At 40.5% G+C, this 20692-nt stretch overlaps 1 protein-coding gene and 1 pseudogene across 2 annotated transcripts in view; one reads left to right on the top strand and one right to left on the bottom strand.

The window, feature by feature from the left end:
- The first annotated feature begins 268 nt into the window (after positions 1 to 268).
- On the top strand, positions 269 to 385 carry LOC111725517 (annotated as a pseudogene).
- A 93-nt stretch (positions 386 to 478) lies between these two features.
- Positions 479 to 20692, bottom strand: part of KATNA1 (katanin catalytic subunit A1) — a 45273-nt gene continuing 25059 nt past the window's right edge. For both annotated transcript variants that reach the window (XM_003790256.1, XM_023513527.1), the window contains 7 exons: positions 14643 to 14764; positions 12500 to 12605; positions 11031 to 11189; positions 3534 to 3660; positions 2574 to 2708; positions 2151 to 2277; positions 479 to 835 (listed from right to left, as the gene is read on the bottom strand). In XM_003790256.1, coding sequence (XP_003790304.1) covers positions 637 to 835; positions 2151 to 2277; positions 2574 to 2708; positions 3534 to 3660; positions 11031 to 11189; positions 12500 to 12605; positions 14643 to 14764 — 975 coding nt within the window. In that variant the 3' untranslated portion in view covers positions 479 to 636. The remainder of the gene's footprint in view (positions 836 to 2150; positions 2278 to 2573; positions 2709 to 3533; positions 3661 to 11030; positions 11190 to 12499; positions 12606 to 14642; positions 14765 to 20692) is intronic.

Raw genomic sequence — 20692 nt, 5'->3', positions numbered from 1 at the left:
GCATTGTGGCAGGCACCTGTAGTCCCAGCTACTTGGGAGGCGGAGGCAAGAGAATCACTTAAGCCCAAGAGTTGGAGGTTGCTGTAAGCTGTGACACCATAGCACTCTACCAAGGGTGACATAATGAAACTCGTCTCAAAAAAAAAAATGTTTAAGGATTTTAAGTTATGCACTGGCACCTAAGGAACTAGGGCCAATCTCCATAGAAGGAATGAGAACAGCAGACAGTGGGAGAAAAGATTCTGTGCTTAGGAATGCACAGCTTTCCTAGCCCCTGAATCAAGACAGCTGTTGGCTTCAAATAAGAGCCAAGGGTGATGTCTTCCTTATGGTCTGTTGGCTAATATCACTATATGAATGGCCAATTCAGTTGGAAGAAACATAAGTCTAGAAAAAAAACTTTCTAAGCTAAGTTAACATTTGTGTTAACACTTGTGGTTGGTGAAATAGAAATCTGGTAATGCTAAAGTAAAACAAATTTTCAGCTTAAAAATACTGCTTTTATTCAGAATCATAAAGGTTTTTAAAAAATCTTACCATTAAGAAAGCTTAAAAAAATATAGCACTCAGTGCAATGAATTACTACATTTAATTATTATTTCAAACACTTAAGGCAGATTTCTCACATGTGAGAATTTAGCATGATCCAAACTCAAATATCCACTTCTCATATCTTTCAATGTCTGCGGCAGATACTGACTTAGAAACCTTTTTTAAAGCCATTTCAAAATCCTCCATTGTTGTAGGCATGTGCATTTCTTCTTTTGAAAGATTTCGGATTTCTTCTGGAGTCAAACCTTCAATACGCCTTCTCATTGCCATCAAGGATGCATCCCTAGGTTTTAGTTAACAAAACAAACAAATAACAAAGTATTATTTTGATTGGATGAAAACCTGTGAAAAGAAAAATTTTTAATGCATCTGTTATAACTCTAACCTTTTATAACCTTTTCACCTAAAAGTATTTAGTATTGTATAAAATCTTACTGCGATACAAGGCCTGTTGTATTTTAGCAGTTACAAGGAGGCTAATCAATTTAAATACAGAATATAGAAGCCCAAAAAGGTACAATAAAGAAGGTAGCAAGTGAATTTTGTTGTAAGTATTCAATAAAGAATAAACATCACATGGATAGAAGAGAACCTGCTAGCCAGAAAATTAAATGTTTTCCCATGTAGCATAAAAGCCAGAAGATGAAGCTAAAAGATTTCTCCTTTTCCCCTCTATTAATGTGGTTTAAAAAAAAAAGAAACTTCAGATTCAAATCCCTCTTTCCTTTTACCCAGCTGCATTCTTAAAAATAGCCACCATTTATGCCAACGGACAGCAGAGTAGCTGCCTTACGTACACACATGCTGTCTCTAATCCTCATAATCCTGTGTGGTACGCTCACTTGATAGATGAAGGAACCAGTGTAGTGAAGCCCCTGTTTAATAAGCATCTGAGCTAATAGATTAGGACAAAACCTGCTTGAATCAGCAGGATTAAAGTCTTTCTCAACTGCTACTCCTATCATATTTATTATACAGTAACTGAAAATAAGACTGTACTCTGGGTGTGCCAGGTCAGTATATTTCACAATGATCTCCTATTTCATAGGTGAAGGAATGTACCAATTATTTTTTTTTTACAGACAGTCTCACTTTGTCACCCTTGGTAGAGTGCTGTTGCGTCACAGCTCACAGCAACCTCCAGCTCTTGGGCTTAGGCCATTCTCTTGCCTCAGCCTCCCGAGTAGCTGAGACTACAGGTGCCCACCACAATGCCCGGCTATTTTTTTCTTGCAGTTTGGCCAGGGCTGGGTTTGATCCCACCACCCTCGATATATGGGGCCAGTGCCCTACTCACTGAGCCACAGGTGCTGCTCCGGAATGTACCAATTTTTTAAATCCAAGACAATTACTCTGTACTTTGTATAGACTGTTCTAACATTAGCTTCCTGAACTTAACACCTTTCAAATGAACTGTAGACTCGTCACTGATATGAAAGATACCCAAATATCACCAGGACCCACTAAAACTATATTAAACCAAAACTTGTGAGTTTGACTATAATGTGAGTCTTTATTCTTTATCTATCTTAATTCAGCATAAATACTTCAGAATTAGACGTTTACTCATAAAAGCCAGTCTCTGAAGTGATTCATACCTGCACACATTGGTTATGTCTGCTCCTGAATAACCTTCCATGTTTTCTGCTATACTTGGAAGGTCAACATCATCAGCCAACTCCAGCTCACGCAGGCTTATTCGTAATAGCTCCTCCCTGCCTTTTGCTAATGGTAGAAACAAATTTTAAAATATAAGCTTTTAACACAGTGTATTATTATTTCTCAAATCTACTTTATATGAAGAATTGTTTTCCTATTCTTAGAGCTCATTTGTTTAACATTTCAAGAGCCATATATCTCACTGAATTTTTAATTTCTTAGTGTAAAGGTATACAGCCAACTAGTAATAAAAGATACCTACATTTATGTCTTTAAAGAAAGTTAATACCAAATTTTAAATTCTCTAAACAAAACTACCTGAAAGTAACAGGAGCTTTCTGACAAGATTTAAATGAAGATACCTGATGGTAAAGGGATATAGATTCGTTTCTCAAGACGTCGTCTTAAAGCCTCGTCTATATCCCAGGGGAAATTAGTAGCTGCCAGAACCATAACCATCTTAGAAGGGTCATCATTTTCAGAAGCACCGCCAACACCTACAGTAAAGAGTAAGGAGGAAGAGAAATACTAAGCTGGATCACACCAAAGCTCAGTCATTTAAAGATTCATTCAGCACAACAATACATGGTAGTACAGTGTTCGAGCCGCTTTCAGACTTAGAGAGAGCTAACTGGTACATGTGTGAATGTGTACTCCAAGGGAAGTTAGTTCTATAGTGTACAAAAACATGACTGAAAATAGATTTAATCAAAAGACCAGCACAGCTCAGTTATGTATCAATTTAAAATTTTTTCAAAAGAATACATTATCTTCAAGTCCAATTTAGTGCATTTATTTCAATTTCATGCTAAAAATCAGAGGACAGTGGCAGCACCCGAAGCTCACTGGGTAGGGTGCTGGCCACATACACTGAGACTGGCAGGTTTGAACCCAGCCTGGGCCACCTAAAACGATGATGACTGCAACAAAAAAATAGCCAGGCGTTGTGGCAGGTGCCTATAGTCCCAGCTACTTGGGAAGCTGAGGTAAAAGAATCACTTAAGCCCAAGAGTTAGAGGTTGCTGTGAGCTGTGATGCCACAGCACTCTACCAAGGGTGACAAAGTGAGACTGTTTAAAAAAAATAAAATTACAGGACAGCATACATGCTAAATGGTGTCCTGTGCGTGTTATTTCTGCCATGTCACCACCGTCAGTGCACTGAATTTACTGCTCTCAATCTCAGAAACAACTTGCCAGCCCCTCTAGTCCACTGGGGTTATGAACACTTCAAACCCCTAAGTTAACACTCAGTTAACCCTAAGTTGACCCCCTGGAGCTGGGTCCCACCCCTCATCAGTTTATAGGTACCCAAGTACATACCATCCATTTGAACCAGCAACTCTGCTTTCACCCTTCGGCTTGCTTCATGCTCTTCAGAAGTCCCTCTGCGACTACAAATGGAATCTATCTCGTCAATAAATATGGTGGCTGGAGAATAAAACCGAGCCTAAGGGAAGGAATCATGCAACACCAAGTTTTCGGTCCATTCAGAAGTACTCTGCAGGTTAACACTAAGAAAACAGCAGAGGAGGCTACCACAGTGTGCATCTCTATCTCTCGTCCTCTAATATTTGGGGGGAGAAGACAATTAGGACAGGTAAAAACATAGCACCTAGTATAGACTCACATACTTATCTGGCACTTTTTTATGTTTCATTCAATATTACTGACTATATTTATCTGAGTGATACAGAATTATCCTGTATACTACAATGATATGGATAACTATGGTGGGAAAACATTTACAGACATTGGTAAATATTCTAAAGTTCTACAAGGAATTTGGGTAAAAAGAACCATTACCTTAAATGAAATCACATAGATTCTCTCCAAGAAATTCTAATTAAATTGTCACATTTTTCATTTGACTAATAACAGGTACCTTTTAATTGTTTTCATGGAGTCAATTAAAACAATTTATGTGTTGCCAGTTCTTTTTTTTTTTTGAGACAAAATTCACATAACATTAAACTCAGCATTTTAAAGATATAAATCAGTATATCCACAATCCTGGATACAGATTGTGTACTGTAAGGATACAAATTTAGTATATCCACAATCTTGTGCAACCATCACCATGATCTAACTGCAGAACATTTTCATTACCCTGGAAGATAATCAGTACTTCCCTGTCCTGCCCTCTAGCTCCTGGCAATCTTCAATCTACATTATGTCTTCATGGACTTGCTTATCCTCAGTAATTGATAAACGGAATCACATAGTATGTAGCCTTTTGTGTCTGGCTTCTTTCATTTAGCATATTTTCATGGCCCAGCTGTTACAGCATGTACAGTACTCCATTCCTGTTATGGCTGAATAATATCCTCCCTCCAGTTTGTGTTTTGTTTTGTTTTTGAGACACAGTTTCACTCTGTTTCTCTAGGCTAAAGTACTCTACTGTCAACCTAGCTCACAGGAACCCCCAGCCCCTGGGTTTAAGCGATTCTCCTGCCTCAGCCTCCCAAGTAGCTAGGTGCCCACCATGATGCCTGCGGAGAAGAGAAGATGTCTCACTCTTGTTCAAGCTGGTCTTGAACTTGTGAGCTCAAGGGAACTCCCCACCCTACCCACCTCAGTCTCCCAGAGTGCTAGTATTACAGCTGAGCCACCTATTTTTCCACCTCAAATGTACTTTTCCCACAATGTAACAGGGAAGATTAATCTGATCCATTAAATAGATGTTAGTCAAATACTATGAGTTAGTACAACTGTATCACTCTTCTCTAGAGATTTAGGAGGCAATTTATTACAGTAACTTAAGAAGTTTGTTAACTATTTTTTAAACCAAATACTCAAACTTACAGAATCATTGCACAAAAAAGTTTAAAATGATGATGAAGATTTTGAGAAAACAGAATTTGGATGACTAAAAAACCTTTTAAAGATTTTTCTAAAAATGAAAGTCCACAATGGCAAAAGAACATTATAGGCTTAAACATGCTATTGTATTTGGCCTATTAATTCTTTGAACCATTACGAAACACCATGCCTCCCAAGTATGGTTTTAGTTTTAGTCTGTTCCCACCAGTTCTTTTTTTTTTTTTTTTTGAGACACAATCTCACTATGTCACCCTCAGTAGAGAGCAGTAGCGTCACAACTCATAGCAACCTCAAACTCTTGGGCTTAAGAGATTTTCTTGCCTCAGTCTCCTGAGTAGCTGGCACTACAGGTGCCTGCTACAACACTCTGCTATTTTTTTGTTGTAGTTATCATTGTTGTTTGGAAGGTCCAGGCCAGGTTCCAACCTGCCAGCCCTGGTGTATGTGGCCGGTGACCTAGGTGCTGAGCCCAAAGTATTATTTTTGATAGTCTTACTTAGGTTTTAGGTTATGTGTATAGAAATTTTATACTTCTTTTTCCAGAAATGGAAGGGAAAGAATGAACTTATCATCATTAAAGCATCCAAGAAAATTTTTGTTGTTGTTGTTGTTGAGACAGAATCCCGCCCTATCCCCTGAGCAGAGTGCAGTGGCGTAGCTCACTGCAACCTCAGACTCAGGCTGTGGGCATCCTACTGCCTCAGCCTCTGAAGCCGCTGGGATTATGAGTGCTCGCTGCAGCCCCCTGCTGGGTTTTTGCATTTTTTTAGGAGTCGGGGTCTCACCCTCACTCAGGCAAGTCTCAAACTCCTGAGCTTAAGCAACTCTCCCTCCTCAGCCTCCCGCAGTGCTGGGATTACAGGTATGAGCCACCGTGCCTGGAATCCAGGAAAATTCTCAATCCTAATTTTAGCTAGGAACCATCTACCAAAAACCCCTATGTCAACAAAAACTTAAATGTCCATCTGTTTTACTGCCATATCAAGCAAAAATTAGACTGATTCTTCTCAAATACTGAGTGTGTATAGAATAGTCTGACTCTATATGACACATACGAAACTCACTTTGGTCATCCCAAGAAGGTATGGTAGGTGCAGAACCCCACTTGGTTCTGCCTGCACAGCATTGAGAGAGGCTTATTTTTTTTTTTGAGACAGAGTCTTACTCTGTCACCCTGGGTAGATTGTTGTGCATCATAGCTCATAGCAACCTCAAACTCTTGGGCTCAAGTGATCCTCCTGCCTCAGCTTCCCATAAGAGAGGCCTTTTTCTCATTTGCAAATCATTCTTCTTTGATTCTTTTTGTACTAAGTTAGCTGAGAAATTTTATTAAATTAAATTATTTATTTTTACTTTTTCATTCTCATTCCACTACTTCCAAAGAGGCCAACTCTACTTGGAAATGCAGGAGTACTATTCAGGCCTCGCCAATTAGATTACTCCAATTCTCTGACCAAAATGATGGATTTAGGCATGAGCACATGACTGAAAACAGGCCAAATATTAATCTCTGGACTTCCCAGACTTTACTATAGGGTAATAATAAAAATAAGGCTTATGGGGTGGCGCCTATGGCTCAGTAGGTAGGGCGCCAGCCCCATATACTGAGGGTGGCGGGTTCAAACCCAGCTGCGGGAAAACTACAACAAAAAAATAATGGGGCACCGTGGTGGGTACCTGTAGTCCCAGCTACTTGGGAGGTTGAGGCAAGAAGGTTGCTGTGAGCTGTGGTACCAGGGTACTCTACTGAGGACGATAAAGTGAGACTTCCTCTAAAAAAAAAAAAATAAAAATAAATAAGGCTTATAATCCAGGCACCATGGTGTATACTGTCCCAGCTACTCTAGAGCTGAAGTGGGAGGATCTCTTTAGGCTAAGAGTTTGAGGCCATGGTGTGCCATGATCCTGCCTGTGAACAGCCACTGCATTCCTGGGTAACTCAGCAAGACCTTGTCCTTAAAAAAAAAAAATTCAGCTAAGTGCAGTGGCTTACACCTGTAATCCTAGCACTGTGGGAGGCCAAGGTGGGTAGACTGCCTGAGCTCACAAGTTCAAGACTAGCCTGACCAAGAGCGAGACCTCATCTCTAAAAATAGTCAGGCGTTGTAGCAGGCACCTGTAGTCCCAGGTAGTTGGGAGGCTGAGACAAGAGAATTGCTTGAGCTCAAGAGTTTGAGGTTGCTGTGAGCTATGACACCGTGAGATACTTAGTAAGACTCTGTCTCAAATAAATAAATAAATAAATAATCTACTGCACAGGCCTGCGAAAGGTCAAACCCAGAAGTAAAGAGAGCCAAAAGTCAGAGAAAAAGATTTCTGAGGACATCTGAATTTTGGATCCCACTAGACCTAAAAACCTAAAAAGTAACTTCTAAAATTCCCAGTTACATGACCTAATATATTACTGTTTTTGCTTGAACTTACTTGCTTAGGTTGACACTTGAAGAGTCCACATTATGAGCAAAAGAAAAACACAAGCCAGCTTTAATCATAAGCTCTAACTTTTGGTCATAGGGCAGAAGCTCCAAACTGCAGGCACTGGTTTGTGACTGAGCCACTGCTCAAGTGGGCAAGTCAAAGCAGCATCCTCCTGATGAGCAGGGATTTGTTAACAATGGTAAAGATTTTCCCAAGGAACCCCAGGAAAGCCAGTAAAAACGTAGGCTTCCTAATAAACATTGCTATAAAAAATGCCAATTAGTATTTACATAAGAGGTTTCCTCTCACGGAAGAAAATGTCAGTTTTCTTGAATATAAAATCTTACATTACAAAATACACCAAATTAATTCTATTTGTGTGTGCGTGTGTGTAGAGACAGAGTCTCACTTTATTGCCCTCAGTAGAGTGTTGTGGTATCACAGCTCACAGCAACCTCTGGCTCCTGGGCTTAGGCGATTCTCTTGCCTCAGCCTCCTGTATAGCTGGGGCTACAGATGCCTGCCACAACAGCCAGCTATTTTTTTCTTGCAATTTGGCCAGGGCAGGATTTGAACCCTCCACCCATTGAGCCATAAGGGCTGCCCCAAATTAATTCTTAATTAATAATAGCTAATCTTTATTAAGGCTTTGTGAGTCATGCTTCATATTAAGCATTCATACATATTAGGTCCTCTCACCCTCCCAACATTACAGAAGTACATCCTATATTATTGTTTTCTACGTACAGTAAAGCAACTGAGGACCAGAAAAGCAGAGGAATTTGCCCACAGTTAACAAACCAAGAAAGTGACTGAAGGGGAATTTGAACCTAGGTCACCCAACTCCACATTTAACCATTTACTCTATTTAATTTCCTTTTTTTATTTTTGAGACAGAGTCCTACTTTGTTGCCCTTGGTAAGTGCTGTGGCATCAAAACTCATAGCAACCTCAAACTCTTGGGCTCCAGCAATTCTCTTGCCTCAGCCTCCCAAGTAGCTGGGCCTACAGGCACCTGCCACAATGTCTGGCTATTTTTAGAGAGGGAGTGTCGCTCTTGCTCAGGTTGGTCTTGAACCCATGAGCTCAGGGAATCCACTTGCTTTGGCCTCCCAGAGTGCTAGGATTACAGGTGTGAGCCACTGCGCCCAGCCTTAGTTTCCTTTTATTTGAAAGGCCTAATTATAGCCAGACTTGGTGGCTCACACCAATAGTCCTAGCACTTTGAGTGGTGCGAAGAAAGGAGGAGGATCTCTTGGCCCAGGAGTTCAAGACCAGCCTGCGTAACACAGCAAGGCCTTGTCTCTACTAAAAACAAAATACTAGCTAGGCATGGTGAAGTATACTTCTAGTCCCAGCTATTCAGGAGGTCGAAGCAGGAGTATCATTTGAGCCCATGAGTTTGAGGTTGTAGTGAGCTATGATTATACCAATGTACTCCAACCTAGGAAACAGAGTAAAACCATGTCTCAAAACAAATTTAAAAAGAAGGTCTAATGATTCTGGAATATTGGAAATTTACTTTCTTTCTTCTCAAGCCATGGGCAAATTATTTTTTCAAAATAGTCTGGCTGGCCCTTGTGACATGCACCTATATAGTCCCAGCTACCTAGGAGGCTGAGGCAAGAGAATCGCTTGAGGCCAAGAGTTTAGGGCTGCTGTGAGCTATGATGATGCCACTGCATTCTAGCCCAGATGACTGAGCAAGATCCTATCTCAAAAAACAAAACAAAACAAAAGCAAAAACGAAGAAACAAACAAAAAAGAAACAGGTAGCTAAATGATCAAAGAGGTTCCCCATTATATTCCTATCATGCTATGGACTTTTAGTAAGCCTTTAAGAACCTGTTAAACTTTGCCTTATGGCAAATGAATTGCTAGAGTTGAAAGAGAAAACAATGGCAACTGAAACAGAAAAAGCCTTAAAATGAATATCTGAAATTGTAAAAGTTTTAGATTTCTTGATTTATCTGAGCATAGGAAAGATCTACTATGATGGCTTTATCCATTATGATCACGAATTCATGTCTTAGGCCAGGTGCAGTGGCTCATTCCTGTAATCCTAGCACTCTGGGAGGCCAAGGTAGGTGGATCACCTGAGCTCATAAGTTCAAGACCAGCTTGAGCGAGAGTGAGAAAAATTGCCAGACACTGTGGTGGGGCCTATAGTCCCAGCTACTCAGGAGGCTGAGGCAAGAGAATCACTGGGAGCCTAAGAGTTTGAGGTTGCTGTGAGCTATGACACTACAGCACTCTACCAAGGGTGACAAAGTAAGACTCTGTATCAAAAACAAACAAACAAAACAATCATGTCTTTGTCAATAACAAGGTAGGTAACATAATGGCATAATGGCACAGAACTCTACCAAGGGTGACAAAGTGAGACTCTGTCTCAAAAAAAAACAAAACAAAACAATCATGTCTTTGTCAATAACAAGGTAGGTAACATAATGGCATAATGCTGTCCTAATACATACGTAGGGCACCGGCCCCATATACCGAGGGTGGTGGGTTCGAACCCAACCCTGGCCAAACTGCAATAAAAAAAATAGCTGGGTATTGTAGCGGGTGCCTGTGGTCCCAGCTACTTGGAGGCTGAGGCAAGAGAATCACCTAAGCCCAGGAGTTGGAGGCTGCTGTGAGCTGTGATGCCACAGTGCTCTACCGAGGGCGATAAAGTGAGACTCTGTCTTTAAAATAAATAAATAAATAAACTAATGCATATGTAATAACAACATTGCTTCTTAAGAGGCAAGACTGGGCTTGGCGCCCGTAGCAGCAGTTACAGCGCCAGCCACATACACTGAGGCTGGCAGGTTAGAACCTGGCCCGGGCCAGGTAAAACAATGACAACTGCAATAAAAAATAGCTGGGCATTGTGGTGGGCACCTGTAGTCTCAGCTACTTTGGAGGCTGAGGCAAGAGAATCACTTAAGCCCAAGAGTTGGAGGTTGCTGTGACACCAGGGCACTCTACCTAGGGCAACATAGTGAGACTCTGTCTCCAAAAAAAAAAAAAAGGCAAGACTGATGTAATCAGGAGGCTTAACAAAGTCTAAACAGTCTAGTTTAACAGGCTGTTGAATTCTATCTAAACATTCTACCAGAACTGGTAGAACATTCTTCTACTGTACTCAGACTTAAATAGGTGGAAGAAAAGAAAGGAAACTCAAAGTAAGAAGCAAAGACTTTAATTCAAAGATCAGGTCATTACACTAGAGGTATCTGGTGTAGTTAATAGACTGGAGGTGACCTAAGTTCTAGAACTACCTATGATTCTCATCTTTTGGAATTGTTGTTACAATCCTGCATTCACCTTATTATTACTAAAGCCTACTACTTTAAAACACATAATTTCAGATCCCTATAACTCATGAGTAATGCAGATCCCATAATGGGAGTGTGCTGGAGGAAAAGAGACAAAAAGAAACTCAAGTTATTCATGTTTGTAAAGGACACAGGAATCATACTCTGGGCAAGATGTCATCCTGTCTAGCTATTTCAAATACTGGAGATAGTTACAACTCACTTTCTCCCTTCAGAGAGGTAAAGAATCATTAGAGCTGTCTCAAACATTCACCATTTCAAACAGAAGGCGAACAAGCTTCTCAGACTCTCCCCTGTATTTGGAAGTCAGAGTCGAGGAGGAGACATTGAAGAACGTAGTCTTGCATTCTGTAGCTACTGCTTTAGCAAGGAGGGTCTTGCCGGTGCCAGGGGGGCCAACCATCAGCACTCCCTGTTGAGAGTTTAACAGTGTAAGCAAAGTATTTTTCTGCCTTGTTCTTAATTCCCAAGAATTTCATTACTAAGTATCAAGTTTCAACCAATTTATATATAATAGACATTAAGACAAAAATAAACAAAAACATATTTTGTTACAAATTTACTCTTTCCATTACAAAAAGAAGATAACCACATTATTAAAAATTTGAAACTCAGAGATGAGAATAAGCAGTTTATAATGTGAATACCCTAACAAAAGTACCATTACCATCTAGATGTATTTCCTGCTAGTTCTTGCGCTCGGACCAATTAAGATTCTTGGGTTTTGTTTTTTTGATTTTTTTTACCTAGTTTATTTGAAGTATGTCTATAATTCTGTATCTTGCTTATTACTTAATATTTATTTATTTATTTATTTTTGGTTTCAGCCATCATTGTTGTTTGGCAGCCCAGGCTGGATGCGAACCTGCCACCTTAGGTGTATGTGGCTTGGGCCTTAGCCACTTGAGCCACAGGCGCTGAGCCATCACTTAATATTTAAAAGATTTTTAAAACTAGTAATAAATGCAGTTACCCATCAACACATTTTCCAAATCCAAGTAAATATTTTTGATAGTCTCTTTTTAGATCTGCCCATGATTCTACAAAGTATTCATCAAATGCAGATACTTTTCAATTATTTTTTTCTTTTTCTTTTTTTTTTTGAGACCAAGTCTCACTATGTTGCTCCCTGGTAGAGTGCCCTGATATCAGAGTTCACAGTTGGGCTTATGCAATTCTCTTGACTCAGCCTCCCAACTAGCTGGGACTATAGGTGCCCACCATAATGCCCAGCTATTTATTTTGTTGTTGTTGCAGCTGTCATTGTTGTTTAGCAGGCCCAGGCCAGGTTCGAACCTGCCAGCCTCAGTGTATGATGCCAGCACCCTAACTGCTGAGCTACAAGCACCAAGCCTTCGATTATTTCTTAAGAAAAATCCCCAAAATATAGGTTACAAGTTATACAATGCAACACGTAAAATGGAGTATTTTTGTATTAGCTGACTAGGTCATATTTACAAATATGAGCTAATTCTAAATGGGGGTACATTCTAAATCCTAACTGCTGTGTATTCAACCTTGCAAAGATCATATTCATACCCGTTTCTTATTCTGGAACTTTATAGTTTTTAGTCTAAAAAAAATTCTGAATAGCACAACATAAATTTTTTAATTTAAAAATTTCCTTAATCTCTCTTCACTTTTCCTAACAGATAAATACTGGCACACTTCAGTAATGCAAGGCCATTGACTTTGACAACACTGTCATGGTAATAAACTTACTTTCCATGGTCTCCTAATGCCCTTAAAGAATTCGGGCATCCACATTGGTAACACCACAGCTTCCTTAAGCAACTTTTTAGCTTCTACTAAATCAGCGATATCATCCCTGAAAGAGAAGATATTTTATCATTTTTTTTCCAGGTTCATAATTTATGGTACAAATTGAATATCACACGATGAGGTGACATTAACTTCTCCAGGCACAGGAACTTAACAGATGAAGTACAGTTTAGAATCCATTGAAGTTGCTTACACACCTGGGGGTTTTTAGATCTTAACTTGAAGTATAAAATTATTAAAGCAATGCTTCCCATATGTGGCCAGTGTACAACTCATTCTACCTGTGAGAGTATAAGAGTTGAAATATTTTTTAACACCAGTGAACTGGAATTGGGCATCAGTTTCTGGACCTGCCATGATTCCAATTTTGCCAAAGCCACAAATTCTGCAGCCAGTGCCCATCAACATTTACAGCCACCTCTGCGGTCCAGTTGAAAAAAGCCCTCCTCCTACCCCACCAAGACAAGCTATTTTATCAACAGCCCCTTAGATTATACATTTAACTCTGTGCAGTCACTCTTGAGAATGACTAGAAGCACATGCTGATGAAATGCTCACCCTCTCTCTGGACACTACTGAGCTAACACACTGTGATGAGGCCCATGTCAACCAGTATATATAAAAAACACAATCTTAAAAAAAAAAAATCTTGTTTTCACATTTTGGAAACAATGGTTTTCAGACTGGTGCAAGAGAACATAGGCCTATGGGGCCACTCTTTGTTTTTTTTGAGACAGTCTCACTATGTCACCCTCAGTAGAGTGCTGTTGCATCATAGCTCACAGCAACTTAAACTCTTGAACTTAAGTGATTCTCTTACCTCAGCCTCCCAAGTAGCTGGGACTACAGGTGCCTGCTACAATGCCCAGCCATTTTTTGTTTGCTAAACATTGTTGTTTAGCAGGCCGGGCGGGGTTTGAACCCGCCAGCCTCAGTGTAGATGGCCAGCACCCTGACCATTGAGCTATGGGCACCCAGCCTATGGGTCCACTCTTGAGTGTTATCACGTCATGTCATTTTAAATTTCTGCTTTTATGAGGCTTAGTCCATAATGTCCATGATTTAGAAACACAGAGTCTGTGTTTTTTAAAAAAAGGCATACAAACTAAAAAAGGACACAAAGCACAGATAATACTGCTGTTTTGCCTCTATTAAGAGTTAGACACCAGCTTGGCACCTCTGGCTCAAACGGCTAAGATGCCAGCCACATACACCTGAGCTGGCAGGTTTGAATCCAGCCTGGGCCCGCCAAACAACAATGATGGCTACAATCAAAACATAGCCAGGCATTGTGGCGGGCGCCTGTAATCCCAGCTACTTGGAAGGTGGAGGCAGGAGACTCGCTTGAGCCCAGGAGTTGAAGGTTGCTGTGAGCTATGACTTCACAGCACTCTACCCAGGGCAACAGCTTGAGGCTCTGTCTCCAAAAAAAAAAAGTTAGACACCAAGGTTAAAGAGTAAAATAGAGATTGCTATGAAGCCAGCCACAACCACTGGAATGCCCACTACTACACATGGCAATTTTTATTAAAAAAAACTTACTTTCATTGTATAACTATCAAATATCCCCCCAAATTTTTAATATCACCCCAAACTATTCCTAACAATTATTAAGGTTTTAACAGAAAATATACCTAACTTTGTGGAGAAGTGAGCTTTTACAATTCCTGGTGATAGGTTATAGATCTTTGACTAGATGCAGTATTAATAAAGTTGAGGACCACTGCTCTAATTGAAAATAAAAGCAACATTTATAGGATGCGATAGATAATAAACACCACATACACATAACAATCAGTGCCTTTATACCAGAAAAGGATGCCCCCAAAAGATGATGAAATTTCTGTGATCTTATTCCCATTTTGTATATACAATTTTTTTTTATTAATTAAAATAAATGTCAGACAAAAAAGTGGTACAACCTGCACAGACTATTTCTCATGATGTGTCATGCTCATGCTCTCTCTACTCTCCGGTCTGTCCCCAAGGACTGCTCTTTAGAGCTTGCATACATTTATTTGCTCCATTTCCTCTTCCAGAGAGCATCATTAGCACCCAATTATTTTGTTGTGATAAGACTTACCACCGAACGTTGGGATTCTGGGACATTATATCTCTTTCCAAAGCTTCTACTAAGTCCTTATCATATCCAGTACTATCAAATTTATTTGTCTCTGGTTCTGTAACTGCAGCAGGTGATTTGTTCTACATGCGAGAAAAAGTAAGTTTTTTGTCAGAAACAAAGATTGGACTCAAACGACACTGTTTAAAAGTAACAAGGATAAAATCAAAGTCTCTACATCATTCTTATATCAACATCAGTTTCATATTTTTTTATTTTTACAGAAAAAAGTGTGGCAGTAAGGCAGTAACAAAACAAAGGCTGAGCATGGCAGCTTGCACCTGTAATCCTAGCATTCTGAGAGACTGAGGTGGGTAGAATGCTTGAGGTTAGAAGATCAAGACCAGCCTGAGCAAGAACAAGACCCCTGTCTCTAGTGAAAATAGAAAAATGAGCAGGGCATGCAGGCCCAGCTACTCCGGAGGCTGATGAAAGAGGATTGCTCAAGCCCAAGAGTTTGAGGTTGTTGTGAGTGAAGATGATGCCCCAACCCTGTACCCAGGGTGACATAGTGAGACTCTGTCTCAAAAAAAAAAAAAAAAAAAGTTTCTCTGCCTTTCTTCTCTGCTCTCTCTCTCTTTTGCACCTCTTCCCCCTCGCTCTTCTCTACTCTCTCTTCTCTTCCCCTCTCTCTGCTTATCTCTCTCCCCTCTTTTCTCTCCTCCTCGGTGCTGCTCTGCAGCCTCCCTCCCTCCACCAATAAAGACCTTTTGTACAAGCAAAAAAAAAAAAAAGACTATGCAAGTGAACTGGCTAGCATCAAAAAAATTCATAATGAGATTGCCTGTAGAACTAGTTCAATATCAAATATGTATGACATTCGTCTCTATGCTTTAGAGGAGATAAGATTAAAGACAAATGGCTTATTTAACCAAGACCACATGGCTCAAGCTTTAACGACCGACTTACTCCTCATCGATGCTCCTAGAAACTTCCTTCTTCATTATTCCCACCACCCTCCAAAAGAGACATCGCATTTCTTAGGTATGATCCCTCTCATTCTCTGTGATAACAGTCATTAGGGCCGTGGTTCCTAAACTATGTAGTGAAGTACCCAGGGCATGAAGGCAAACCCCTAAGGTACCGCAGCACAGTTTAAGTTTTTGAGGGAAATACAGTGATGTCTGTTGAACACTGTGTGAGCTACCAGCTCGAGGTAGTTCACAAATCCTACCACTATCTTCCTTTTCACTAATGTCGTATTTCTGTGAAGCTGGGGTTTTAGAAGTTGCTGTGATAAAAGATATGGTGAGAAAATCAACGTGAAAGAAGAATGAGGATGGAATACACATTCTGACTGCAAGATCTAAGAAAGTGCAGTGCCAAATAGGTCTTAAGTTGTCAGGACATAAACAAGTTGTTTGAACCTAACTCCTTCATAAATGGATGGGTATTCTCTTCAACCTAGAGATACTATACACAAATTGAGATTTTTATGGATTTGAGTCAAGAAAATTTATGAAGGTCTGCATTAGGATAAATAATCATTCACTCTGTCATGCACTTTGATTGTTATCCAAGCCCCATAATGCTTTTGTTGCCCTTAACGTGGTGATTCCTTTGTCAATTGGTGCCATTATTGACACCTAGACTTAGGCAATTATTTGTGATATTCAAAGTCTTAGATGGCCAAATAAGCATCTCTCTCACAATTTGCATTCTTCAACAAAGGTACTGTGTAACACTTAGAAGAGAAGGCAGACTTTTCTTCTAAGTATTTATAAAGTTGTTACTCACTTATAGATATTTAACAAGTATCTATTCCATGTTAGCAGTTATAGAGAATAGAAAGAAGATACTATCTTCATCATATGTTCCTTGACTCTCAGGAACATAAAACGTAAGCTGAGGAAGACACAAAATAAAAGGCACTTTCTAGTTATCTTTCTTGTCTTCCACAGAACACAGTGCCAAGGAAATGTCTATAGACAAAACAAAATAAATTGAAGCTAGGACGAAGGGAGAAACCGTACTATAATGAATCAGCCAAAGGGAGCTGTGGAATTTCAAATGTCGACATATTTAACACATTAACGGGCATGTGAGTTGTATTTAACTTATGCTAGTTTTGAGCCTGGGTCCTTGTGAAGCTTATATGACTCTCGTGTTTCTTGACCTAATAAAACACTGTGACTCAAGGAAAAAAACTTATTTTTCTAGTGTGGCAGTCAACATGTTAATGGGATTTTATTTAATTAGCTGAACTAGTAGAATTTCATTTATGTGCCTATCTATTCAATTATTTGCTGTAAGTGAAAATACTAACTAGTAGGAGGTGGAAAAAATAGTAAAGGGGTTAAAAAAACCCTACACTCCTTTTCTGATGCTCTATTAAAATAAAGTTGCATAGATGGACCAATTAGCCAGAAGATAAGTTCTTGAGTTTAAAAGCAGATGTCTGGGGCTGTGCCTGTAGCTCAGTGGGTAGGACGCTGGCCCCACGTACCAAGGGTGGCAGGTTCAAACCCAGCCCCAGCCAAACTGCAACAAAAAATACCTGGGTGTTGTGGCGGGCACCTGTAGTCCCAGCTACTTGGGAGGCTGAGGCAAAAGAATTGCCTAAGCCCAGGAGTTGGAGGTTGCTGTGAGCTATGATGTCAAAGCACTCTACCGAGGGTGACAAAGTGAGACTCTGTCACTATAAAAAAAAAATAATAAATAAAATAAAACCAGGTGTTTGTTTGTTTTGTGGTTGTTTAGACACTGAGTCTCACCGTTACTCAGCTAGAGTACAGTAGAGTAATCATAGCTCATAGCAACCTCAAACTCCTGGGCTCAAGTAATCCTCCTGCCTCGGCCTCCCAAGTAGGTGAGACTACAGCCATGCACCACTATGCCTGGCTCATTTTTCTATTTTTTTTGTAGAGGCATGCTCTTGCTATGGTGCTCAGGCTGGTATTAAACTGACCTCAAGCAATACTCCTGCTTCAGCCTTCTAATGTGCTAAGATTAGAGATGTAAGCCACTATGACTGGCTTCAAAACCAGTTATTTTAAAGCTGGCAAAATTATAAATACAAATCCATTCCTCACTTAAAACAGTTAATTAAAAATGACAGCTGGGCTTTCACTTCCAGGAAGATGGAGCAGACATACCTTCCACTATTCCATCTACTACACAGGACTAAAAACCGTGAGCATTGTATGTAAAACAAACATAAGACTTTGGCAGATACAGAGAGGACAGCACAGCAACGTGTGAGTTCCTGGGGTTTTTTCCCTTTCATTTATCCAGACTTGGGGCTGAAGAAGCCAGCAACCTGGAAACACAAATATGGACAAATAAAGCCCAAACAGAAGCCTGCTCTCTGTAGCCGAAGGAAGGAAAGGTCAGCCTAGCAAGACGGAACTTTTTTTTTTTTTTAAATGAAGAGGTTTAGGGCAGTGCCTGTAGCTCAAAGGAGTAGGGCGCCAGCCCCACAGGCCGTAGGCAGCAGGTGCAAACTCAGCCCCAGCCAAAAACTGCAAAAAAAAAAAAATGAAGAGGTTTATTCTGAACTGAGTGTATATGACTAATAGCCCAGAACACATTTTTAAGAAGTTGTGAGAAAATGTGCCTCAAGATGGAACTTTCAGACAATAATACTCTACTGCTCCAGTCAAGCACCACAAAAGAGCTGTGGCCCCAACCCAACCCAGGACAGCAAAAGCAAATTGGGGAGTCTAGACTTTCTATCTTTAGGAGCCTGTAACGAGGCACGCCCACCTGGGTGGTATCAGAGGCTAAGTAAAAATTTTCATTTCCCTGACCAGTAGTAAGAGCCCCGTCTCCCTTGCCCCACCCAAGTCAGTGGCGACCACAGAGGGAACCTGGACTTCTACCCCAACCTGGCAGTACTGAGTGAGAGACTTGGGAGGTGTCAAATGGACTAGTAGAGAGTCAAGATAAGGCTATGCCAACCACAGTGTCACTGGAGACCACGCAGGAACTTTCACCACAGTTCAGCAGTAATGAGAAGATCCCTGCCCCTCATCAGGTGACAGCAGAGGCCAGCAGGGGAACCTGAGCTGCTGCCCCCACCCGGCAAAGGTGGCACTCCTACTGTGCCTACCAGAGAATGTCAGGAAAAGCCAGTTTAGCAGTTTAAACAAGATCTAGACTCTCACAGTATAAAATTTATCAACTCTACCACTATATTTAAAACATCATTTTCCCAGATGGCATCCAAAAGTTCAAAGTAGCTGGTTCTTCTGCCTCTGTCTCTGCACCCTCTAATCCAGTGGTTCTCAACCTTCCTAATGCTGCAGCCCTGTGATACAGTTCCTGTGGGCTGTGACCCACAGGTTGAGAACTGCTGCTCTAATTCATTGTGTTTCAAACTACTGACTCAAAAGTAAATATTGAGAGGCACAATGGGTCAGGCATCGTGCTGGATATTGGGGATACAACAGTAAGCAAGGAGTGACGCCTGTCCTCACATGCCTAGCACTAAACCTCAGCTGGGCTGCAATGTCCTACTTGACGAAATCCTTGTATTTGAGATCAATCACAAATTAGTCCAATGCTACCAATCGTGTCTTCTCTTTTCTCCGGTCCACCCCGCTACCCCAGTACCCATCTATACTCTCGTTAGGACACAATCTTTATCATTCCCACTCATCTCTGTGTTCATATTTTCCTTTCATCCCACACACAGCTATTATGGGTTTTTTTTGTTGCCCTCAGTAGAGTGCCAGGGCGTCACAGTTCACAGCAACCTCCAACTCCTGGGCTTAGGCAATTCTCTTGCCTCAGCCTTCCAAGTATCTGGAACTATAGGCACTATTTTCTTTTTTTTTTTTTGAGTCAGAATCTCACTATGTTGCCCTTGGCATAGTGCCTAGGCATCACAGCTCACAGAAACCTCCAACTCTTGGGCTTAAGCAATTTTTGCCTTAGCCTCCCAGGTAGCTGGGACTACACGCACCTGCCACATTGCCTGGCTATTTTTTTTGTTGTAGTTGTCATTGTTCTTTAGCTGGCCTGGGTCAGGTTCGAACCTGCCAGCCTTGGTGTATGTGGCCAGAGCTGTAACTACTGTACTACAGGTGCCAAGCCAACTTGCACAGCTATTATTTAGAAAAATACACTAATTCCACATAGAAGGATTGTGAGACTATATTGATTATTAAAAAGAATAGGCTATTTTATGATTACATTTATGGCAAAAATAGTTAACCCATATAGAAAAGATTTAGGCTCAGTGCCTGTAGCTCAGAGGGTAGGGTACCAGCCACGTACACCAGAGCTGGTGGGTTCAAATCTAGCCTGGGCCTGCCAAACAACAATGACAACTACAACCAAAAAATAGCCAGGCATTGTAGTAGGAGCCTGTAGTCCCAGCTACTTTGGAGGCTGAGGCAAGAGAACTGCTTAATCCCAAGAGTTGGAGGTTGCTGTGAGCTGTGATGCCTAGTCACTCTACCAAGGGCAAAAAAAAAAAAAAAAAAAAAGTATTTCGCATATATATACCACAGGATTAATTCTGGGAAGAATACAAGTTTAAGTTTTCTTTTACTTATTCTGTATTTTTATTTTATGAAGTGAACATGTAATAAAAGATATTAAATAGGAAAATAATCTATTTAAATTTTATGACTTAGTTGCTTTTTTAACCCTTAGTAAAGCCCAGCCCTTCCTCGGGATTCTTACTGCAATTTTTAGTCACTAGTCATTACCACTGTTTACCACCTAATTATTTGTAACTGCTTCAAATACACCAGTCTGGCCTTCCCAAATGTAATTTTCTCAACACTAAGTTGGATACATATTTCCAATAAACATTGGTTGACTTTGGCTGTGATATGCTCCTTACTTGAAGTTCTGAAGTTCTCAAGGACGAAAAAAACAATGTTAGAGTGATGTCAACAAGGCGGCTGACCTGAAGCCCCCAGTGCTCATGCTCCAGCAAGGACAGCCAGAACAACAAATAAACAACCACATTAAATGGAAATAACTAGAAAGCACCAGAGTATATCAAAGGAGTAACAGAAACCCAGGTCAGGCTCGGTGCCTGTGGCTCAAGTGGCTAA

This window comes from Otolemur garnettii, unplaced genomic scaffold (genome assembly GCF_000181295.1).
Source record: "Otolemur garnettii isolate 467f Iridium unplaced genomic scaffold, OtoGar3 scaffold00042, whole genome shotgun sequence".
In the NCBI taxonomy this organism is placed as follows: domain Eukaryota; kingdom Metazoa; phylum Chordata; class Mammalia; order Primates; family Galagidae; genus Otolemur; species Otolemur garnettii.
Note: the sequence above shows the minus strand (reverse complement) of the source record. Positions and strands in the feature narration are given on the sequence as shown.